Raw genomic sequence first — 19,588 nt, forward strand, 5'->3', positions numbered from 1 at the left:
TGTCAACATCTGAATGTATGGATCATGCTATTTACTTTTGTGATATGTTTTTGTTTAAAAAGATATTTTACCTAAACCAAGGGTTACAATTTGTACAATAAGTCATAAATCACTTTGAAATGGTGATTTGTTGATTACACTTTGTAAAGTCCTCATGTATGTGTGAGACAGTAAGCAGCGTTTTTTCTTCTCCTGTCAATTTCACTGCACTGTGGTAGTAATTTAGAATTTGATCTGTGCACTGATAACTTCATGGTAGTTGGTTCATCCAAAGTTAAGCAGCTTAAACAAAGTGTGCAAAAACAGCCCTGAGGAGCTCAAAGCTGGACTCAAACTTTCATCTGGTCTGTAATTTGGACAAGAACTTTGTATCAATTATTTATATCACTCAGATATATCTGTCAAGGGTATTTGTACATTTTAATACTCTTATTTCATAATTCTATGCACTTCTCTAACGTTTCGCACAGCTATCTGTTTTCCATTATCCACTGAAAGTATGTTTGTTGTCTGTTGTAATATTTTGATTTAGATGCAAGAATTCTGGTCAGAAGGAACAATCACTCCAAAGACCCGCTGCTGGGCACAGGGTATGGATGGCTGGCGACCATTACAAGCTATTCCCCAGCTGAAATGGTGTTTGGTGGCCAGTGGACAGGCTGTGCTGAATGAGACTGACCTTGCCACTCTGATTCTGAACATGCTGATCACTATGTGTTCATACTTTCCAAGCAGGTACAAAAAAGTGTGTTTGCCTCCCTTCTCAATACTTTTTGAAAAATGTAAAAATGTTATTGATGGAAGTTCTGACTCCCATTAATTGAATTCGTAAAGTTGAAATTCAATAATTTAACTTTTGACCAGTTGCACTTCAGTGGATTATATGTAAATAAATGGGTGGGTTAATAGCTCGTATTCTTTTGTGTGTTTTTGTTTTAGTTAAGATAGTGTCACTGTTGTATCCTGCATATTTATTTTCAGAATAGAGATTACATTATTATATGATAACATTGCAGCTGCAATCATCAGGGCATTCCAATCTGCCACTGTGCCACTAGCATTACAAATGATCTTTTTTTCAGAAGAGGGCTATTCATTTACCTCACTGCCAACAGCAAGAACAGTGGCAGCAATGCAAGACTGGTAGCCTTGAGTGGGAAGCTCCATTATGGAAGAAAATAGACAATAAAAACTAAGGACAATAATAGACCCAGCTGCCTTCCACAGTGAAACACAAGGCGGTTTGAATTGGTTAAAAACAGCGGTCTTCTGCCCAATGAGAGAGGTTTGGTTTGATCAGAATATTAAAGCACTTAAGGAAAGACTCTGGTCATAAAATGGTCAATGACATGGTCTCACGACAAAACATGTAGAGAAGGGCCTGGGCCACCAAGATTCTGAACAAGGTGTCGAAGAAGACTTAGAACTGGAATGGAATAGTGCAGCTAGAAATGTGGTGTTATTAGGGGTAGTTACATAAGGTGTGGCGCTCAGCTGATAAATATAGGAAGCTGGCTTAGTATATGGTGCACACTTACTTAAATGATGCACCTTGCACTAATCCAGGCAACCCTTATGGTGATTTTAGTGGTCTTTGATAACCATAGAAGCTCTCAAAGTTGTAGCTGTGTAAAGCAGCCTTCAGGCTTATCTTGAAGGAGTGTTAAGCAGCTTGTTTTACCAGTCGAATCATGTAGTGTATGTTAATCGAAAAAGAACCACACAGTGTTTATATAAAAAAATACTTATATTTATTACACAACACTCACTACCACATTGATATATCTCCTACCTGGAGATATTAACACAAAAACACTTCAATTGCAATAAGGTAGACAAAACCATATATTAAGAAAGTGGAATGCGATCTGCAAAGGAGGACTGGACTTGCACCAGAAAACTCTGGGGAGGCTGTGTGCAGAGTGGGAACACAGCTACATGCCCAGTGGAAGTCAAGGGAGAAGATGCAGTTTTGCAGAAGCATCCTTCCCAGAGGACCCCGAAGAATTCACTTGGAGGACAGAAGATTGGAGAGCCACCCCACCCGTGGATACCGCAGATACCAGGGAATCCAGCTGAATAGGCGTGGAGAGATGTCGCAAACCTCTGTAGACGACAATGGAAGACCTGGAGAAAGATGCCTCTGGAGAAGAAGGTGAAAAAGTCCAGTGGAATCCAAGGGTGGATTCTGGAAAGTGAAGAACCTGCAAGCAGATGGGACAGGGTCTATACCACTCAGGAGTGACCTGGAGGCAGGCGTAATGCCCACTGATGTCAGAGGGCTCAGACGAGTTGCCGGTGACCTTGTTGCTGCAGCTGTGAGGACCATGCGATGCTGATGAAGACCAGGAAACGAGCACAAGCCATCCCACTTTGGGGTGTCGGTGACTGGGAAGTCAGTGTCCGGTGGAAGCACGGAGAAGCCTTGGTAGCCGCAACTGGTGTGGAGAACAAAAAAGGAGCAACTTAGGGACAAGCAAGGTCCAAGGGATTCAACAACAGCAGGAGCAGGCCCCTTCACTCCAAGGGAGATTACTTCGGGTGTCCTTGATGCCCACAGCTTTGGTGAAGATCCTGGAAGAAGCACAGACACAGAAGGCTTGAAGAACAGTGAGACCAAGAGTAGCAGGAGTCTTCCTTGGTGCAGTCTTGGTTCCAGGCGAAGTCCAAGTGTCCAGACAGTCGAAAAGTGACGTGGTTACAGGCTTGAGTCTTGTCCCATGACGAATCTAAGGAACCACCCACAGGCAAGCCTTTACCCTCGGCCTAAGGGCTCCCTCCCACAGGAGGGGCTGGACAGAGGGAATATACTCCAATGTCCTTTGTCCAGTTTTGCGCCAGAGCAGGAGCCAAGGGCTCGCTGAACTGGCTCAAACTGGAGTTTGAAAGGAAGGTACCAAATGTGCCCTTCAAAGTAGTCGGGTGGCGCTGGCAAGCGCCCCCACTCCAGCTCAATACACTAAGTCCTGTCTGGGAGGGGGTCACACTTCCCTTTGACAGGAAACCTATTGTTCTACCTTCTCCTGCTAGAGCTCAGCTCAGCAGCAGGAGGGACAAATCATGTCTGTGGTCGGCAGCAGCACTAGCTTGCTGTCAGAACCTGAAAGGCTGTTACCACGAGTACAGAAGGGTACCCCAAGGGAGCCCCCCAGTACATGGGATCATACTTCCAACAATGGATTCAGCATTGGAGTATGATTCCAACATGTTTAATGCCAAACATGACCTGTTCCGGTGCAGCCACTATATAGTTAGACAGCTCATATTGACTGATGCCCAACATATGTTTTAAAATGGCTGACCACATGTACAGAGCCTGGAGAATCGACTCCGGGGTTTGTTGGGGGGGTTCTCCTCCTGCAGGGGCATCCTCACACTTCTAGCCAAGCACCCTGCCCTCAGGACTGAAAGGCCTGCCATAGGGGTGACTTATAGATTTTAAGTGCAGTGACCTCGGATATAAGGAAACGTATGTCTGTTGTGAGGTGAACACGCCAACACACAGGCTGCAATGGCAGGCCTGTAGTCACAGTTTGAGTGGTTTCTCATGGGTGGCAAAATACATGCTGCAGCCCATGGGAAATCCCTGGTGTACCTAAGTACCATATACTAGGGACTTACAAGGGTACACCTGTAGCTAATTGTTGATCCAAACAAGTACTTACCACGGTCAATTTAGGGAGAAAGAACAGTGACTGGGGTCCTGATTAAAAGGATCCCAGTCAGACTAGGTCTAAAGCAGACTGACACCAAGCATAAGTGCAGTTATTCAATGAAAGCAGATCCTACTTTCCTACAATGGGGTTTGGAGCAACAAATCCTGAGGGGTATGACAAAAACTGTATGTAGGGGAATTGCTACTGTTGTCACAAGACATGTGAAAAAAGGGAGAATATTATCACAAATCATTTATTTTAAAAGAATGCCTCAATTGAGAAGCCATCATAACAAATGAACAACATAAAGTCAGCACGTCTAATTATTTTTTTTTTAACTGCCAAGGAAGTCAATTGTAAAAAGTATTTTTGAAAAAACTTATTTTGGGTTAAGTCTAAGATTAATATTATGGTCAAGATAGAGTTTTGAAAGGCTAGGTTTAGGATAGGCTATTGTGGTGACTGTGGGCAGTGTTTTGGTTATTTATAGGGGGTGGGATATCTTCTGATAGATACTTCTAACCACTGATTCCTCACCTTGTTAATACCCCCAGGTGCCATACTGCATCTGGAATTTTTCTCAGCATTGTCCAGCATTGTGCTGCTTGCAGGTGGCATTGTATGGTTCTGAATTTACTTCATCTCACCCCAGAAGTGATGCTGAAACCACATATATGCGTTATCTCTGCATGCTGACATTAGCACCTTTCTTTCCATAAGCGTCTCCACACACCCCAAGAATTCGGGGTTTAAACCATGTAGAAACTGTCACAAACAAATGTTTGCAGTCTGTGCCTGTTCACTCCACTGTAGGGTCTGCTTTGAGTTCAAGGCGAACACCCAACCCAACTTAAAACCTAGTGCCACAATCTACACTGGTGCCCGCTGCATCGATGCTGGCACAGATAGCGCTTATGTTTTAGGTGAAACCTATTGTCTTATCTAACTCTGAGGTGAGCCCGACTCAACCTGCACTGATGCCCTCTACAGGCCTCATCACAATTTGTCCGCCCACATTCTGACTCTGACAGAACGCCATTACCTAGAACTCCTCCGGTAGTATTTCATATTTCTCAGACTCTGAAGTATTTAACATGGTCAGGATGATACTGGAGATGATGGGGATGATGCCTTCCATTACTATGGTGCTGAAATTTTTTATATGGATCTTCAGCAAGCCAATGGGCTGAACACCTAACTGGCCATTGGGTTGAATTTCACTGCTGGTCTTTCTACAGAGGAATCAGCCTCCTATCCAGGGGCTCTCAGGCCGGCTGCAGCTCCTGTACGTTGAGGTCAAAAGTAATGTCCTGATGAAAGTCCTTCAACTTGAGCAGGCCTCCTCGGAACCAATACTTCCTTTTAGTGAAGCCCTGACAGAAACACTAACGGGCACTCAGGCCAAACATTGTTCTTTCCTGCCAATAAATCAAAAATTAGCCAGAAGACACAGACCTGCCGCTGGTGACCCAGTTTACCTCATGTAATACCCTGCGCCTAAATGTTTTGTGGCACAGGTGTCCATAAGTAGGGTAAACCCCACTTATTTTCCAACCACGCTTCCTGCTAGGGAATCAAAACATATATGGAGACATTCAGGAAGAGTATGTTTTTCTCGACCATTCCCGCCCTTTGTTCCAAGAATGCCAGCTGCCTCCTGAGATAGTTGTCACATGCGTTATAGGATCTGGTCAGCAAGATGTTGCAGACAATCTCTAGCAAATACCTCGTCAATCTTGCACAGATCATTCAATAAGGTCAGAATGCAGCGAATAACGTAATCTGCTTTTGGCTGTATACCACTGACTGCTTGGGCATTGCTGTCTGTACTAGTGTGGGGCTTTGGGGCCACGCTTGGATAAGATTTCACTGATGGACACGCAGTGGCATAGCTAGTCCTTTGGCAACCCCTCCATTTGCCACTCCGCTACATCCGCAGGTAAGAACGGGACGATGCCGGCGATCCCTCCGATGGTCGCAGGTATGAGGTTGGCTCTCCTCCACAGCAACCGCCCACCCTATCTTTTCCAAGTTGGGGTCAGTGATCCTTCTGACAGCATCCTGCCCCTCTCGTTACTGCAATGAAACCATTTTAACTTGCCCTGAGCGACAGCACTGGCCACACATTGGAGCTTAACATCAATCTGTTGTAATTGCAGGCCTTTCACTTGATGTTGAAGGCCTTCCTACCCTCCTACAAAAGAAGGTTGATATAGGTATTCGTGTAAGACACTATTGCCATCTGGCACTGCAACAAGCAGGGCGTAGTGCTTTCTGTGCCCTATTCTGGGAGGCCCTGTACCTCTGCAGGGCAACTCCTTAGTCATGAAGCATCTGGCATGATCTTGAATTGCCAGGGCATACAAGCTTAGTTGTGGACACCTGGTGGATCAATCACTAGCGGCAGTTAACCCCAGAGGGGGCGAGGGGCATTTTTCCGCAAAGGGGAAATCCTGGTCTAGATCAGTTCGTCACTGCATACTGCATGCTGGAGTTCCAAAGAATATTCTTTCTCTCAAATGCACTCCGCCAGGAATGGAGTTTACGGCTCTTGCTTGCCTTTCTGCCTCTACCTCTCCACCCAAGAGATCTGAGGAAGATTAGGAATGACTGGCACCAAGCTATCCCAATGGCTTAGGAGTAGGCCAGGAGTGAGTGTTACCCAGAACTTCCAGGCATGAGCATCTGTCCTCTCATCAGGTTGCTACTTCAGGAGGATCTTCTCTTACAGCAGCAGAGCAAGATCCTGTGCTGAGGCCTGTGTTACCTACACCCCCCATGCGTGGGGATTGAGCAACTACCATTGACTGCTTTTGAGCTTCTTTCCAAGGTAGTGATGTAATTCTAGTGGCCAGGCATCCATCTCAGAAAACTGTTTATGCAGAACACTGAAATAAGTTTATAGCCTAATGTACCTATATAATCACAGTGAGCACTAAAGACAACCTGGTGACGCACACTACATTCTCCAATAGTTAACACATCCAAACACAAAGGCACAGGGCACAGTGTCAATATGGAACAGTACCTTTTGATGTCAGTGTACAGGTTTTTTTTTATCATGAAAGAGGTTTGGAACTTGAGGAGGAGGATGGGCACAAAGTTTAGTGGAATGGGTGGTAGCTTATGGCAAATCAATATATTCAGTATGCGCATGGACTTTAGGAGAGTGCTTACAGCAGGATGGTGCATGTAGATGGCACCAATCTTTTGTTTTGTCCATTTTTTTTTATTTCCAGCTCTAAAAGGTCCACTTTTATACCCAAGAAGGATGTCCTTATGTTCTGATTAGCAAGTCTTAATTTTACATTTCAGTCTGGAAAAAAAACACAGACTGGTATGAGTTTGCATTTGAGCAATATTTTACTCAGTTGCTTTTGTGCTACTAGCATCAAACATTTTTTGGGGGGTTTGAAACTGCAGATCAAATTTGTATATACTGATTGATAAAAGGATGTTTTTCTCAAAACCACCTTGTCATGCAGCTAGCGCCTGTAAGTAATAACTTCCGTGACCTGCCTAAGTAAAAGTACATTTTGAGACTTTTCTGAGGTTGTCTGTGCAGGTGAAGGGGTACCTTAACATCTTCAACTGCTCTCACTTTGACATAAGCCTTCCATTGAGGGTTATGGGAAAAGTGTTAAGACCACCTCAACCACTTTGCATAGGTCAGGGTTGCAGTTTTAGATCCCTGAGAGACCTTCTTTTTCTTGGTCAAGGTCTGGTAAAGGTCAGCCTCGAAGTCTCATTCCTCAGAATCATCCAAATCCTAGAAAGAAAAAAAGAGGAAGCACAGGAAGAGAAGGTGGCAGGATAGCAATACTTCTTGAAGTCATTTTAGGTCTTGAGGTAAGTCACTATCTCACTCTGCCTCCAACAGACTCTTACTTTGAAACAGGGCTTGTTGCCATTACTCTGTCCAAGAGGTCCATTCCAGCGGTACCTCAGACTCTGGTGCCTGCAGTAAGGTCTGTTCTGGATACGTCGCTGCCTCTCCCATACACTGCATTGATGCTGGCTTAGCTGAACTTCCAAATGCCTGGAACTGACCTGACTCAGTTCCTCAGCACCATAATCACATTATTCATACAGACTGCTGTCCCCTCTGGTATGCCTCCTGGTCCCATGTGTCCAGTTGCGGTTTTGTTTGGGTTTCTGCCAACCAGCCGGCCCTCAGCGCCATTTGACCTAAGGGCTCCCAGTCAGGGAATGCCTGGGCCAGCAGCTGGACCCATCCGGCCTTCACTCTTGGCCACTCCATTGGTGCCGTCAGCAACACCTCAACGGGCACCATCAACGATTTCAGCTCCTCCAAAGGAATAGGAACACCATCTGAAAACCAAACCATTTTATTGCCATATCGGAGAGAGGCCCAGAGATTAGCTGATCAAGCCAGGTACAGGGAACTGTTGTGGATGACTTCTTTAGGTTGGGCTTAGATCATCTCCTGCTGCCTGACCCTGTCATTCATGATGATGACAGCAATGAGGTGGCAAGTTTGCTGCCCCTCTGTCTCTAGACACAGCTAACTGCCTCGCGTTATTGAATGCTAGCGCGCTGGACACATCTTCTGAGATAGACACAGAATGCCCTGCTGATCCGGCTCCCGCAAAAAGCGATGTCTTGTCCTTGCATTCTGAGGAAGGTAGTGGTGATGTTAAAATTGCCCCTGCCCACAATATAAACCAAATTCAGTATCTTGATCAGGGTCTTTCAGCTGTTTTGACAGCGCCTAAAACTCTGTTGGGCTTTAATGAGATCTTGCTTAGCTGTATAAAAGCAGCAAGGGCCATGCTTATCAAAGCGCATGTTGTAAACAGGTTTATTGCCAGACGGGGGATCCTGCTTTCCTCTAAGCCTATCCCTCACCAGAAGGTCTTGTGGAGCAAGCCTCGTCTTGCACAAAGCAAACTCCAGGCACGTTTCCAATGGGACAGATAATCCAAAAAGCTGGAGGTTGTTAATAAGAAAATTTTCTTTGCAAAAAGCTTTGCCCTCGGATGAATGAGCATGACCTGTCTGCTTGCCAGATATTGCCATGCCTTAAAGAATATGGCCAAGTTGGTGGTTCTGAGCCCGCTGGACCAATATTTTGCGGGAGTGGTGAGGGAGGGGCAGAAAAAATAATTTCGGCTGGCCTGGACACAATGGCCAGGGTCTTTGGTTCCTCGACGGCCCTTACAAGGCATGCTTGACTTCAACTACCAAGTTCTTTAGAGATGTGAAAGCAAGCTTTATGGATATGACATTTGATGGGGCTTGCCTGTTTAGAGATGACGCTGACCCGATCTTGGAAAGATTTAAGATAGGACAAGCTCTTGCCTAGTGGCAGTTCTGGAAGTTTCTGGGCTTTTCCAAAGACTTTTCCTTTCAACAGCCTTAGCCCTCCCAGCCTGCTCAGTAGCTTGACGCCGAAGGAAAGTGGCATCAAGCCCAACAGCCCCCTTTTTTCCACATCCTAAGGCATCGTTTGGAAAGCTGCTTTAGCGTCCCCTTGACTGATGCATGTGTGGCCAGTTAAGTGGCTGGTAACTTCCTCTTTTTATAATTGTAAAGCCATAATTTATGAACTGAGGTACCTACACATTATACAAAGAGGATATGCCCTACCCTTCCAACAGGTTCCTCCCCAGATTTCTCCCTCTGTCACTTCACCTGAGTATCACCTTCATATTCTGTGAGGTGGCAGGCCTCCTGCAGAAATGATCAGTGGAGTTATTTGCCGAACTGGAAATTGAACAGGGGTACTACACTCAGTACTTCCTGGTTGCCAAGAAGGATGGCAGACTTTGTCCAATACTCAAACTCAGGATCTTGAATTGTTTGCTGTGCAAGGAAAAGTTCAAGATGCTGTCCTTGGCTCAATTTGTTCCAGTTATAGAAGCCGAAGACTGAATTTTGTCCTTGATCTGCTAAACACATATTTTAACATGCCGATCCTTCAATTGCACAAACAGAACCTACGTTTGATCGTAGGCTCTACACACTACCGGTTTGTTGTCCACTCATTTGGACTAACTTTGGTACCTCAAGTCCATACCAAGGTGATGGTGGTGGTTGCGGCACTTTTGGGAAGGCCTATGATCTCATTCTTTCTTTACCTAGATGACTGACTGCTCAAGGCCAACTCGCCACAGATGGTGTCAGACCACCAGCAGCAAACAACATCTCTACTGTTCGACTTGGGCTTTTCAATCAATGTGCCTAAATCTCACCTAGAGCACTCTCAGTGCCTACTAGTCATAAGGGGAGTACTGGACACAGTACACAAGTGCCTTTCCTCCTCCTCTGAGGATGAGGCACAATCAGGATGTGTAGGGAACTGGCTCTATATATACTACACCAAAATGAGGTATAGTGTGTATAGAGTCAAGGTGACCCCAGAGGTAGGCAGAGGTTAAAGTTAGATAGAACCTTACTCTCTATTTGTGATAGAGTGGTCGAGCAGTAAGGCAATAACAGAGGACAGTGTTAAGCATTTGATGTACACACTCAGTCAGCAAATTAATTCACACACTCAAGAACTGAACTCTAGGCCAATTGCTTCTGTATAAAAAATATACTGTTTTATTTTTAGAACCAAGCAAGCCTGGCACAGGTAAGCATTAAATATTTTTTAGTAATAAGTTGCTGAATATAGAACAGTTTGAAAATGCAATAGAAATTGTAATTTGTTTGATTTACAGGGGATGCAGTAGGTTGCAACACTTAGCAAATACAGTACATTGAAATGAATCTGCTTTTTCAGTAAATTACAGGTAAGTTACTTTTTACGTAACTCAGTGCTGGATACCTAGATTCAGCACTGGGACATTTCCTGCAAACAGGTAAGTAAATAAGTTTTGTTTATTTAGGCGATTTTTAAAGAATATTTTACATTTCAAAACTCCACACTTAGAAACTTTTTGGAAGAAAATTGTCAATGTTATCCTATGGAGGAAAAACAGGTTATCTGTTCACAGGTAAGTGATCGACTGTGGGAGTTAATGTTCTGGGGATAGACTCAGGAGCCCCCCAGGGTCAGTGATGCACTCTTGTTAAACCCTCAGCGGCACTAGGGCAGCCGGGTGCAGAGTGTTGAGGCCCAATGTTATCCAATGGGGGATAGGGGGCCTCCGGTTGGTGGCTGCTGGCAAGCAGGCCACTGGGTTGTGGGAGCAAAGCTCCTAGGGTTTAAGTCAGGACAAATGGGGAACCAAAGTAGCACAAAAGGTGCATCCTCAGCGGCACTGGGGCAGCGTGGTGCAGAGTGCTATTTCGATGTCGGGCGCCCTGTTGTTTTCTAAGGAGAACCTCCGCTTTGCAAAAGCACTGCAGGCAGGGAGACGAAGGACTTCTGGGTGCGACCACCACTTCGAGAGGTAAGTTGGGAAGTTAAGGGTTGGTTAGGCACCGTTGATTTGGGCGCACAATGCTGTGGGGCGTCTGTTGCAGGGGTGCCTTTCGGGGTTGGATCTTCTTACCAGCTCCTGGTCGAAATTAGCGGGCCTTCTGGACTTAGGCTGCAGGCGTCTGCTGGAGGCTTGAGGCAGGTAAGGGGTCCCCGGATCTCAGGTCAGGATCGCTGGGGTGACCTCCTCGTGGTGTTTTTCCACTCTAGCTTGGACCGGGTTCGGTGGGTGCAGAGTGGGCTGGATTTGCGGTCTCTGGCTGCTGCCAGAGGTTGCAGTTGAACAAATCTGGTGTTCACTGGAGAAGCAGTCTTTGGAAGTGAAGGCAGGCAGGTCCTCCAGGGTTTTCGAGGTTGCAAGCTGCAGGACACACCGGGATTTCGCAAGAGCAGGTTCGAGGGGAGACAGGCCTGTAGGGCTGGGGCCAAGTCATTGGGCGTCTTCCTCTTGTTAGTTGGTTGCACGTCTGTTTGGTCCTTCTTCTTCTTTCCATCTTGTTGTTGCTGGATCCGAGGAAGCAAGGTTCAGGGTGCCCCTAAATACTAGATTTAGGGGCGTTACAGGTAGATAAAGGGCAGGGACCGGTAGATAAAGGGCAGGGACCAACGGGTCCCTTCCCTGGGGTGGGTACACCCCCTATCGTGCCACCCTCCCGTGGGATGGGGGCAGGAGCCTTTCCCTGGTTGGTTGGGGTCCCCTATCCTCAATATGGCGGGAACTCAGAGTTGTGCTTCACCTCGCCTCCCCCACCTAAGGGGTGGAGTTGGCAGAGGTGGGCACACCTCTTTTCCTCACTTGTTTTTCTCGCCGTCCCAAAGTGGGAGGTAGAACCAGCGGGGACCAGTTGCTAAAAGCAGCAAATGGTCTGGGAAGGCTCACAAAGCGGCATGCCTTTGAAGCTTCCCCTTTCGTGAACCCTGCCCATCCTAGGGCAGGAGGCTTGGCACCTCGTCCCAGGATGTGCATTGTTTCAGGCCCCCTGAGAGTAGCAGGCTCTGTACCCAGGGGTCTAGTAACATGTCTGTTGGTGGCAGCCTAAGCAGCCACTCAATCGAGTCACTAGAAGTTGGTCGAGTTTCAGGGGGCATCTCTAAGATGCCCGCTGTTGTGCATTTTACATTAAATCCCACACTGGCATCAGTGTGGGTTTAATGTGCTGAGAAGTTTGATAACAAACTTCCCAGTCTTCAGTGTAACCATTATGGTGTTGTGGAGTTCGTAATGACAAACTCCCAGCACCATATACTCCTAATGGCAGCACTGCACTTACAATGCCCAAGAATGGACTTGGGCTCTGTAGGCGTACAGGGCTCATGCACCTGTACCCTCACCTCAGGTGTACTGCACGCTGCCACAGGGTTGACTGATCTATGCCAGGGCAGTGGTTTTGTGGGCATGGCACACATGGATGTGTGCCATGTCGACTCTTCACTTTGTTCTGCACCAAGACACGCAGCCTGCAAAGGCAGTGTGAGGGTGTCAGGGTACAGGGCCTCTAAGGGTGGCACAATAAGTGCTGCAGCCCTTAGAGGCCTTCTCTTGTCCCAGTACCCTGGGTACCTGTGGTACCATTTACCAAGGGCTGACATGTTGCCAGAGATGCCAATTGGATTTAGGCTTCAATGCAATTTTAGGGAAGGAAGATAGACCCTGGGTACCTGATTAGCAGGAGCCGAGGGCACACTCAGTCAAAGAACATCATTATTTTAGCAAAAAGTGGGGGCATACCATGCAAGAAATTGGGCACTTTCTCACAGGATGTGATTCAAAAGTTTCAGCAGGGGACAGAAGTTCCAGTCGTAATGGTTCTTCTGGTCCCATGTGAAGTCTGGCAGGTGGGGGTTCTGCACTGGTGACTTTGTCGGCATTAGTTCTGGAACTGGGAGATCTATCTGACACCTTCACAATGTCACAGAACACTGCAACGCTCTTGAGCTGATGGATGGTTGAGGAGCATCTCTCACAAGGGATGCCCTTCTGGCCAAAGTAGTACTAGACACATCCACTCACAGGTTGGGTTCACATCTGGGGGAACTAGAAATCGGGGATCTTTGGCCTCCAGAAGAGCAGGTTCTTCACATCATCCTGCTTGAACTGCAGGCTATTTGCCTGCTCCTGAAGGCCTTTCTCTCATACCTTCATGGCCTGTTTGTCCCTGTTGCCTGTCAGGTTGACTGACAATACACCCTTGCGATTCTTTTTGTATGTCAACAAGCAGGGAGGAGGAAGGTCTCCTCTCCTGTGTCGGGATACGCTAAAGCTCTGGGCTTAGGAGTGTAAGCACAGGTTCTGACTGGGCTCCAGCTATCTGGCAGGCTCTCTGAACACTGGGTTCCACAGCCTAATCCGGCACTCTCTTGCCTACTGCAAGTGGCTTCTCGATCCAGAGCTGGTAGTGACCATCTTTGCTGTGTGGGCCAACCCTCAGGGGGATCCTTTACTTACTTGTGAAAATATACTCTGCCCACAGTTCTATGACATCCCGTATTCTTTGCAAGGAGCTTTGGAGAACATAATCTGAAACAGACACGCTAATGATAGATTCCTTACTTTAGAATATCCCCAGGCGTCAGACTGGATCCGGAAAGTTTTCGTCAGCAGTACCCCTGCGCGTCGGTAGGCGTCGTCGTACGGCTCCTCGTACGTCGCTGGCATCGTAGCCACCGACATGACGTCGTCGGAGCTACTTAGACGCGCCCACACGCGCTGACGTCAGTTCTTTCTTTTTCCGCACAGCTGCGCAGATCCGAGAGAGAGCGGTACCCCTAGTTAAAAGTTTTAACTTGGTTTCTATCAACTTGTTTTGTCGTGTACTTGACTCCTGATGCAATAGGGATGCCTGGGTTTATGTCTTGTAGGGCCTGCTGTTGGAACATGTTGGTAGTGGACCCGCACGACGTGCTTCTGTTCTGTTTGGTGCACGCCCATGACCCCGAGGCGTGCCCCGATTGTCAGGCCATGGTGCCGAAAGCTTTGCGGGAGCATTCCCGAAAGTTGTTGGAGGTCCGGCAATCGGTTCCGCGCCGATCGAGGTCCCGCTCCCGTGGGAGGTCGAGGGACCAGTCGCGGAGCTATCGGCATCGCTCGCCGGAATTGGACAGGTAAGTCTAGGCGCCATAAAAAGTCGAGACGCGACGCCGCTCTTCCTCTAACCCTCACCGGTCGCAGGACGTGGTGGAGGGGGTGGGTGGTCACTCCCCCGCGGCTCCGTTGGAGCCTCCGTTGTTGCCTGCGGCCTACCCACTCTTTCCGGGACCGCACGGTACTTCGGACGAGGTGCAGGCCTTCGTGTCGGCCTTGCGCCATTTGTTTGCCCCATCGGGTCCCTCCGGAGCGCCATCGGGCCCTGGGGACCTGTTGGGTGGGTCTGCCACCGTGCCGCCGCCTTGGGCCTCGGCTACGCCTGCACCATACCCTGCGGTGTCGAGGGCGGCTCCGGCCTCGCCGCCGGCTCTGGAGCCGGCCTCGGCGCCGCAGCCGGCGCCAAGTGCTGCGCCGCCGCTGACGCCGGATGGCGCCGAACCGGGACTGGTATCTTACCCTCCCATTCCATTTCTTGGTGGGGAGTTTGTCCCCTTTCCCCAGGCACCTCGTCCTTACCGGCCTCCTCAACAACCGGTGGATGAAGGGGAGTACTGGGAGGGGTCTGAGGACCCTCTTGCAGCTCAATGCGAGGATGAGTCTGAATGGGAAGGCGACATGGAGGGTCCAGTACATCTGGATTTCTCTCCACGTCCTGTTACACTGTCCCCTTCTTCCGTGGCTGTGGAGGAGGTTGGGACTCTTTCAGTGGTGTTGCGTCTGGCGGCTGAGGCACTTAACTTCGAGCTCCCTTCTGTACCTATCAGGACCAATCACCTGACCGAGATGCTGCAGCCACAGTCGTCCTTTGCGGAGCCAATGCTGCCCTTCAATGAGGCGCTTTCTGACATCCTGTTGAGCACCTGGAACAAACCTAACACAGGGGTTCCTGTAGACAAGGGTGTGGCACACTGCCATCACCCGGCGCCGGGCGATCCCAGCTTTCTCACACAACACCCGACGCCTGAGAGTCTGGTTGTCCAGGCTTCCGCCTCGCCGAGCGCATTCCCTTCTGCTCCTCCGGACAAGAAATCTAGGGGACTGGAGCAGTTTGGGAAAAAGATTTTCACTTCTGCCAGTTCCGGGTTGCGAGCGGTGAATACTGCGTGCCTGTTGGTCTGCTATTCCCATTCTGTGTGGGACACCGTGGCACAGGTGCTGCCTCAGTGCCCTGTGGAAGCACGGGTGGTTCTCTCACAGGTCATTACCGAAGCGAGAGATGATGCTAAATTTACTATCCGTTGTGGGCTTGACACAGCCGATTCTCTCGGCAGGGCACTTTCCACGACGGCAGTGCTTGGCTCAGAACTACTGGCTTATCCGGGGATGTCCAGAACACCTTGTTGGACATGCCCTTATATGGCACACGCCTCTTTGATGACAAGGCGGATAGCACCCTGGAACGCTTTAAGGACTCTCGGGCTTCGGCCCAGTCCTTGAGTCTCGCCACCACGCGTACTCCCTCGGGGTCCGCTTTTCGCTCCTTCCGAGGTCAGGGTCAAGTCGCCCAAGCGCATTCCTTTCAGACCCGCAAGCCTGCGCAGCCACAGTCTCAGCGAAGCCACGGATGTGGGACCCGCCGTGGTGGGTATTGAGGACAGCGGGCAGGTCAATCCACCACCTCCCCTGCCGCCGCCACCTCAAAACCTTTCTAGTCCGGTGTTTCAGGCCCACCAGACGCCAGTGGGTGGCAGGATTCGCCATCAGCTTCCCCACTGGCGCACCATCACCTAGGACAGGTGGGTTCTGCAAATAGTCCGAAGGGGTTACTCTCTCCCCTTCGAGTCTACCCCTCCAGCCATGCCACCTCAGTACCACCGAATGTCGGGGGATCACTTGTCACTTCTCCAGCAGGAAGTTGCGGCCCTCTTGGCCAAGGGGCCATCAAGCGCGTTCCGATGCCAGAAGTAGGTCGTGGTTGTTATTCCCTCTACTTCGTGTTTCCGAAGAAGGACAAGGGACTGCGTTGTATCTTAGACCTCCAGAACGTCAATCGCTTCCTCCGGAAGGAGAAGTTCAAGATGCTCACGCTTGCTCAGGTCTTGTCTGCCCTAGACCCACAAGACTGGCTGGTAGCGTTGGACTTGCAGGATGCTTATTTTCATATACCCATCCTGCTGGCCCACTGGCGTTCCCTGCGGTTCACGGTAGGCCACGAGCACTTTCAGTTCACCGTGCTCCCTTTCGACCTTACCAGCGCCCCTCAGGTGTTCACGAAAGTGATGGGGGTGGTCGCAGCTCATCTGCGCAGATCAGGGGTTTCAGTCTTCCCCTATCTCGACGACTGGCTGTTGAAGGCGGACTCACCCCAAGCAGTCGTCTCCCACCTCCAGACTACGGCCGACCTCCTGCATTTGCTGGGGTTTCCCATCAACGTGCCGAAGTCACACCCGATTCCCTCTCAGAAGCTCCTCTTCATCGGAGCGGTTCTGGATACGGCACAGTTTCGGGTTTATCCATCCGAACAGTGAGTCCAGGACATTCGGGCTATGATTCCAAACTTTTGGCCCTGGTCCTGGGTTTCGGTCAGGAAGACCCTGAGGCTGCTGAGCCTCATGGCCTCCTGCATCCTGCTGATCTATCATGCCAAATGGCATATGCGGGCTCTACAGTGGTACCTGAAGTTCCAGTGAACACCGCATCGGGGGAACCTGTCCGACTACGTCCAGATCTCGGAGGGCACTGCACAGGACTTGCAGTGGTGGCTCACGAACCAGCATTGGGTCAGCGGCAGATCCCTCTCCCTTCCCCAACTGGAGCACACAGTAGTGACGGACGCGTCCCTCCTGGGATGGGGCGGCCACATGGGAGAGGCAGAGATCAGAGGCCTCTGTTCTCTGGCGGAGTCCAAGCTCCATATCAATCTTTTGGAGCTCAGGGCGATCCTACTTGCACTGAAAGCATTTCTTCCCTCTGTCAAGGGGAGAGTGGTGCAGGTGTTCACAGACAACACCACCGCCATGTGGTACTGCAACAAGCAGTGCGGGGTGGGGTCGTGGACCCTATGTCAGGAGGCTCTACGTCTCTGAACATGGCTGGAACGTCAAGGCATTTCCTTGGTGGTTCAACACCTGGGAGGTACACTGAACGCTAGGGCGGATGAACTCAGCCACAGGTGCATGTAGGATCACGAATGGTGTCTTCACTCGGAGGTGGTACAAGGTCTCTTTCAGCAGTGGGGAGAACCTTGGTAAGATCTATTCGCCACCGAAGAGGACACGCAATGTCAGCAGTTGTGCGCGTTTCCAAGGTGGCACTCGCTCGGAGACGCTTTTCGTCGCAAGTTAAGTTGCGGTCTATTGTATGCCTTTCTGCCTATTCCACTTCTGCCCAGAGTGCTGAAGAAGATTAGACGCGACCGGGCCCAAGTCATTCTTGTGGTGCCGGACTGGGCTTGAAGAGTTTGGTATCCCGAGCTACTCAGTATGAGCGTAGACCCCCCGATCTGACTGCCTCTTCGGGAGGCTCTCCTGTCGCAGCAACAGGGGACGGTCCTCCACCCGAACCTGTCCAGCCTCCACCTCCTTGTGTGGAGATTGAGCGGCGGCCGCTGATTCCATTTGATTTGCCTCCTTAAGTCTGTAATGTAATTCTGGCAGCCAGGCGTCCCTCCAATAAAACGGCATACCCTGTCGGTGGAAAACATTTGTGGCATGGTGCACAGCGAAAGCTGTCGATCCTCTTGCTGCCTCTCTTTCTGAGGTCCTATTATTCCTTCTCTCTTTGGCCCAGCAAGGCTCTGCTCTGGGCACTATCAAGGGCTACCTGTCTGCTCTTTCAGCCTTTCTTAGGCTTCCTGATCAGCCCTCTCTTTTCAAGTCCCTGGTTGTCAATAGATTTCTCAAAGGCATTACTCACCTTTTCCCTCCTATTCCTTTTGTGATGCCTCAATGGGACTTGAACCTGGTTCTCACATACTTGATGTGCGCTCCCTTTGAGCCTCTTCATAACTGTCCTTTGCGTTTATTGACTTTGAAAACTGTCTTCCTGGTGGCCATCACCTCCGCTAGGGGGGTGAATGAGCTCCATGCTCTTTCCTGTAAACCTCCTTTCCTGGTGATTCATCCGGATAAGGTTGTGCTTCGACCATGTCCCTCCTTTCTACCAAAAGTAGTCTCTGCCTTTCATCTCGGGCAAACTGTCACTCTGCCCACTTTCTTTCCACCTCTGCACCCTTCAAGTAAAGAGGAGAGGCTCCACCGTCTGGACCCAAAACATGCACTTTCATTCTATCTCAACCGCACACAACAGCTCCGGGTGGATGACCAGCTCTTTGTTGGCTACGTGGCCCCAAGAAAGGCCGTGCTGTGCACAAGAGAACTATCTCCCGATGGGTTGTCTTCTGCATTAAAGCCTGTTACTCTTTGGCTATAAAGGAACCTCCGGTTGGGCTGCGCGCCCATTCTACCAGGGCGACAGCAGCTACTACAGCATTGGGACGCGGTGTCCCCCTGCAAGACATCTGTCAGGCGGCCACTTGGGCCTCGTTGCATACTTTCACTAAGCACTATTGCCTTGACAGTCCGGTCCGGAGAAACGGCTACTTTAGCTGTTCAGTTCTCCGTGACTTTCTGTTGTAATTCTCACTTTGCAGACCCACCACACGGGTTGGTTTTGCTTGAGTATGTATTCTAAGGTAAGGAATCTATCACCAACGTGTGTCTTTCAGATGCACAAGTTACTTGTGTAACGATGTATCTGTAAGAGACCTTAGTGATAGATTCCTTACCACCCGCCCAGCTTCCCCGTTCTGCGAACTGTTCTCAAGGGTTCAGGGCATCCCTTCTGGAATGGCTCTGTGCTCCTGGCGCGGAAAAGTTGTGTACAGAACTGACGTCAGTGCGCGTGGGCGTGTCTAAGTAGCTCTGACGACGTCATCTCGGCGGCTACGACGCCAGTGACGTACGCAGAGCCGTACGACGACGCCTACCGACGCCCAGGGGTACTGCTGATGAAAACTTTCCAGATCCATTCTGACGCCTGGGGATATTCTAAGTTAAGGAATCTATCACTAACTAATGTCTCTTACAGATATATCGTTACACAAGTAAGTAACTTGTGCTTTCGGTTGAAGAGGAGTTTTTCTATTTCAGGGTTTGTTTCATCCCATGGCCTTGATTCCTAGAGTCTTCAGGAAGATTGGCCAGGACTGGGTCCAAGGCATTCTAATCAACCTGACTAGCCAAGGAGGATGTGGTGTGCAGACCTTCTGCAACACTTCCTTTGTTCCCTGCTGCATGTCAAGGGGGTCCTCCCTTCTCAGTTGGAGAGGCAGAATCTGCACTCCAACCTCCGTGTCATAAGGAAAAATGCCTGGACCGTGCCCAAGTAATTCTAATAGCTGTGGACTGATCACGAAGGGTGTGGGTATTCACACCTCATGCATCTCTCCCTATATCATCTGATCTGTCTCCCTCACAGGGTTGACCTCCCTCACTCGATTAGCCTCTTTGTCCCCCA

At 49.4% G+C, this 19,588-nt stretch overlaps 1 protein-coding gene across 5 annotated transcripts in view; it reads left to right on the plus strand.

The window, feature by feature from the left end:
• DNAJC13 (DnaJ heat shock protein family (Hsp40) member C13) overlaps nucleotides 1–19,588 on the plus strand; it is a 1,667,846-nt gene that overhangs the window by 708,276 nt on the left and 939,982 nt on the right. For all 5 annotated transcript variants that reach the window (XR_014970022.1, XM_085630673.1, XM_085630671.1 and 2 more), the window contains one exon: nucleotides 533–735. Coding sequence is in view for 4 of the 5 variants with exons in the window: in XM_085630673.1 (XP_085486799.1) it covers nucleotides 533–735 (203 nt within the window). In the remaining variant the exon portion in view is untranslated. The remainder of the gene's footprint in view (nucleotides 1–532; nucleotides 736–19,588) is intronic.

The sequence above is a fragment of the Triturus cristatus genome, chromosome 10 (assembly GCF_964204655.1).
Source record: "Triturus cristatus chromosome 10, aTriCri1.1, whole genome shotgun sequence".
Lineage (NCBI taxonomy): Eukaryota > Metazoa > Chordata > Amphibia > Caudata > Salamandridae > Triturus > Triturus cristatus.